This window comes from Propithecus coquereli, unplaced genomic scaffold, assembly GCF_000956105.1.
Source record: "Propithecus coquereli isolate 6110/MARCELLA unplaced genomic scaffold, Pcoq_1.0 Scaffold563, whole genome shotgun sequence".
Taxonomy (NCBI): domain Eukaryota; kingdom Metazoa; phylum Chordata; class Mammalia; order Primates; family Indriidae; genus Propithecus; species Propithecus coquereli.
The window spans coordinates 1,959,305-1,963,253 of record NW_012151541.1 but is presented as its reverse complement, the minus strand read 5'-3'; the positions used below and the strand labels follow the sequence as shown (position 1 = coordinate 1,963,253).

At 58.6% G+C, this 3,949-nt stretch overlaps 1 protein-coding gene across 1 annotated transcript in view; it reads right to left on the bottom strand.

The window, feature by feature from the left end:
- Positions 1-891: 891 nt before the first annotated feature.
- Positions 892-3,949, bottom strand: part of REN (renin) — a 22,859-nt gene continuing 19,801 nt past the window's right edge. Inside the window, exons 6-9 of the mRNA XM_012657859.1 lie at positions 2,763-2,903; positions 2,237-2,365; positions 1,859-1,976; positions 892-1,251 (exon numbers count right to left, since the gene is read on the bottom strand). Of these exons, the coding sequence (XP_012513313.1) occupies positions 1,090-1,251; positions 1,859-1,976; positions 2,237-2,365; positions 2,763-2,903 (550 nt within the window). The 3' untranslated portion in view covers positions 892-1,089. The remainder of the gene's footprint in view (positions 1,252-1,858; positions 1,977-2,236; positions 2,366-2,762; positions 2,904-3,949) is intronic.

Below are 3,949 nucleotides of genomic sequence, written 5' to 3'. Positions count from 1 at the left end.
CCCTTTGGCAGCGAGGAAATGAAGCTACACGGCGCACAGGAGCATGGACAATCAGCGGGAGTCCAGGGTCCTGCACCCAGGCTCGTGCTCCTGGCTCTGCAGATATCTGCTGCCTGTGGGAATATTGCCCTAGACAAGTGCTGGAGTCCCAAGTCCTGGAGCCGGAAGATGGCAGAGTGTGTGCGTCTGTGCACTTGTGCACGTGGCCCCATCCCAGCGGCCTTGCACACAGTGTGAAGCTCTGTGCTGTGACAGCACCAACTGCATGTGACGAGGTAGAAAGCACCCGGGACGTGAGTCGGACCGGCTGGGTTCTAGTCTGGAGTCTTCCTCACCTTTCAATATTCTTCACACTTGGTTCTTCACCAGGTAATCTTGGCCAAATGCCTCCATCCTCTGGGCCTCACCTTCCCCAGGAAGAATTGCCAGGATCTCTGGTGTTCTGTCTTTAGGTGACAGTGCCGTGGCCAGCCTGTGGACACGGCCACGTGGGCCAGGGCTGGGGCATCCACGTGGATGGGAAGCAGAGCTGAGGGTGTTTTGCAGGGCACAAAAGGCAGGGCTCGCTCGCTCAGCAGCGCAGAGCCTGAGCTCAGAACTGGTTTCTCTGAGCGTGAGTACCGTTCTGACCCACAGTCTACTGCCACAGCGTCAGCCTGGGCCCCTGAGGGGGTCAAGGGGGCACGATGCTGGCTCTCTGCAAACTTCCCACCCTTGGTTGTATTGTCAGCTCCACCTGAGCCCTGTTGACAGCGGATGCATGCCATCGTCCCTGCAGGAACCCGTGCGGGGAATGTGTCCTTTGTCAGTCTGTGTCACATTCCTGTCCACACACGACCATGCAGCTGCCCCTCCCTCTGTTCCAAACACCAGTGAACCCAGACCAACAGGTTGTGAACATGAAGTCTTTATTCTGATTGTCCTCAAAGCGGGGAAGGACTGGTGCAGGAGGCAGGGCAAGCGTCCAGCAGGAGCTCCACGCCCAGTGTCCCCGTGTGAGGGCACAAGTCCAGGCAGCGGGGGATCCCAGAGGATGCTCCTGATCTGGGCTAGGGCCGAGGACTGGGCCCGCCTGGGCTGCAGAGGGCCTCAGCGGGCCAAGGCAAAGCCAATGCGATTGTTATGCCGATCAAACTCTGTATAGAACTTGCGGATGAAGCTGGCGCCCAGGACCCAGATGGGCCCAGTGGGCGGTGGGATGTCCATGCCGTGGAACGCCAGTGTGCACAGCTTCTTATTCCTTTTGGAGTCCTGGCAGGAAGGGAGACGGTTTCGGCATGCTCAGCATGTGACCATTCTCCCTTCGCCTTGCCTGACCCCACAGCTATCTCCGGCAACGTTCCCCTCTCCCCATATCTCACCCCTATCCCCGCTGGGCCTCCATGGCATCGTGGCTGTCTTAACCCGTCATGGATCGCATCCCTCCTGGATGCGGGCACGGTGCTAGACGCCAGGAGCTTACAGTCTAGCTTAGCTTCTCATCCTAGACAACTTCTCATCCTATTTAACTTCTCTGAGCCTATTGATTATGAAAAGAGGGTAAGAATATAGGAGCGTAGGATCACTGGGAGCATTTGATGAGAAAATGGAGATGAGGGACAAGCACCGCGATCACAAACATGGCAGCACATCGGAATCACCTGGGAAAACTCAGGCGAAGGTGCCACTCCTAGAGGTGCTGGTTTAATAGGTATGGCATGTGGCCTGGGTACTGGGGTTTTTAAAAGCTCTCCAGGTGACATGTGCGGCCAAGTTGAGCACCACTGGCCTAACTGATAATCTGTGCATTGTAGCTTGTCCCCCTTCAAGGGCCCCTGCCCACCCTTCCACCCTGCCGCGGGGCCGACTCCAGCCTCACCTGCAATACGTAGTCCGCACTGGTGAGTGTGTAGGCTCTGCCTCCCAGGTGGAAGGAGATGTCGGGGAGTGTGGGCACCTGCTGACATTTCACGACATACTGGAGGGGATAAAGGGAGCTCTTTGGAGTGTGGGAAACCTCTCAGCAGACAAGGAGCCCTGTGCTGTGGGCAGCTGCTAGAGAGGGCGGGGCACGGGACCCTGCCTCTGTGGGGGACCAGCCGCACGTGTGGAGCGTGAGGGGCAGCAGGGGAAGGCCAGAAAAGGCTTCGTTTGGGACTTGATGCTGCCTGGGGGGACTTGGGGGCCCGGACCAGTCGTGTTGCCCCCATGGCCAAGCCTCCCCCCTCGCCTTCTTACCTTATTCTTGCTCCTCTGCTTCTGGGCCCCCAGGGCCTCCATGAGCAGCTGCAGGGAGCTGGTGGGACCCGAGATGTAGGACGCGCCGGTGTCCACCGCTGCCACACAGCCCTCCTCGCAGAGCAAGGTGGCCGACCTCACAGACACCCTGGGGGAGGCCGCAGTCAAACAGAGGCTGAAGGGGCACCTCTAGGCTGCATGTCTTTCCTGAGTGAGAGCAGGTGGCTGGAGGCCATGCTGGGAGCCAGTGATGCATTGGAGGAGGGGTGAGGCAGTGAGTGGAGGAGGGAAGGTGCTGTCCCCTCCACCAGCCCATGGCTTAGTGCCCCTCTACCGCCTCTGCCTAGGCCCCCTCGCCCTCCGTTCCTCATATCTTGGAGTTCCCCAGCCTGGACAGAGCAGGTAGAGAGCAAATGGTGGCCATACCTTAAGAAGCGGCTGCATTTGGAGAGGGGGTGGGATGGTAAGCCTGCCCCTCCACCACCCACCCCTCCCCCGGGGGCAGCGGCATTTGTGGAACATGGGGAGGGTTGAGGATTCCTGACCCCTTCATTTTGATCTGCCAAGCGCTGGCGTTGCCGATGCTCACGTAGTGGAAATTCCCTTGGTAGTACTGGGGGTCGCTGCCTCCCAGCACGATCTCTCCCCCCAGGAAGTGGGAATTCCTAAAGGAAAGATCAGAAGTTCTTGGAGACCCACGATCTCCAAGACCGGCAACTCAAGCAACAAGGGGACGCTGGGCAAGGGTGCAGGGTAGGGTAGAGGAAGGTAGGACAGATGGCAAGGTTCGGAGCTGTCACTGCGAAGCACGCAGAACATAACGCTTCTCCGCCTTTCTTGCCGCCCCCCACCCCCGAGCCCAACCAGAAGCTTTTCCAGGGTAGTCCAGCTGCGCTTAAAACACGTCCGCAGAGGGGTCACAGGAGAGGAACAGGTACAAGGCCAGTGAGTAGATGCAAACAAGATGCAAACTGGCGCCCTTCACTTGTGTTTGGGTTGCTGCTGGTTGAGCAGGTGCATGGGAGGGGACTCTGGGGAGGCTGCTGGGTGGGGGCTGGGGGCGGGCATGGAGACAGCAGGAAGGAGGGGCAGAGAACTTCAGCGTCCAGTGGAGCCTGGGCCTGCTGACATGAGTTTGGGGCAGGTGACGTGTGTGATTCTGGGTCAGGTGCAGAGGGAGTACTGGAGGGTCAGGGCCACGTGAAGGGTTTCGTCTCCTTACGCGGAATTTCTGCAGAGAAAGCGAGACAGCAGAAAGGAAGCCCTCATTTCACACGAGCCTCCCCAGGGTGGGTGTTATGCACTCTTTTTTACTCTTCAGGTAATGGAGTCGCCTAGAGGTGAAATCACTTGCCTGAAGTCATCCAGGCCATGAGTGGATGAGTAGGGCCTGGAGCCAATTGCCCTCACCCTCCTCCCTTCCCCTCTGCACGGTGCCTCCCTCAGCTCAGGGGCTACCAAAGGGCTGGTTTCCAGAGTGCGCATGTGCCTGTGTGTGTGGGCGTGTAGGGGTGCACGTGTCATTTTGTGCAACTGTAAATTCCTTGTGTTTTCAAAAATTCAGAACGTGTATGTGTGTGCTAGCACAAGCTCCCTTCAGGCCCTGTCCCACCAGGCAGGATCTCTCTGTGTGTTCCTCCCTTCCCATCCCAGGGTAAAGGAGGAGACAGGCCTCTCCTCAACGAAGCCTGCCTTCTTCCTGTTTGCTGGAGCCGCGGCCCTTCCATGGCCT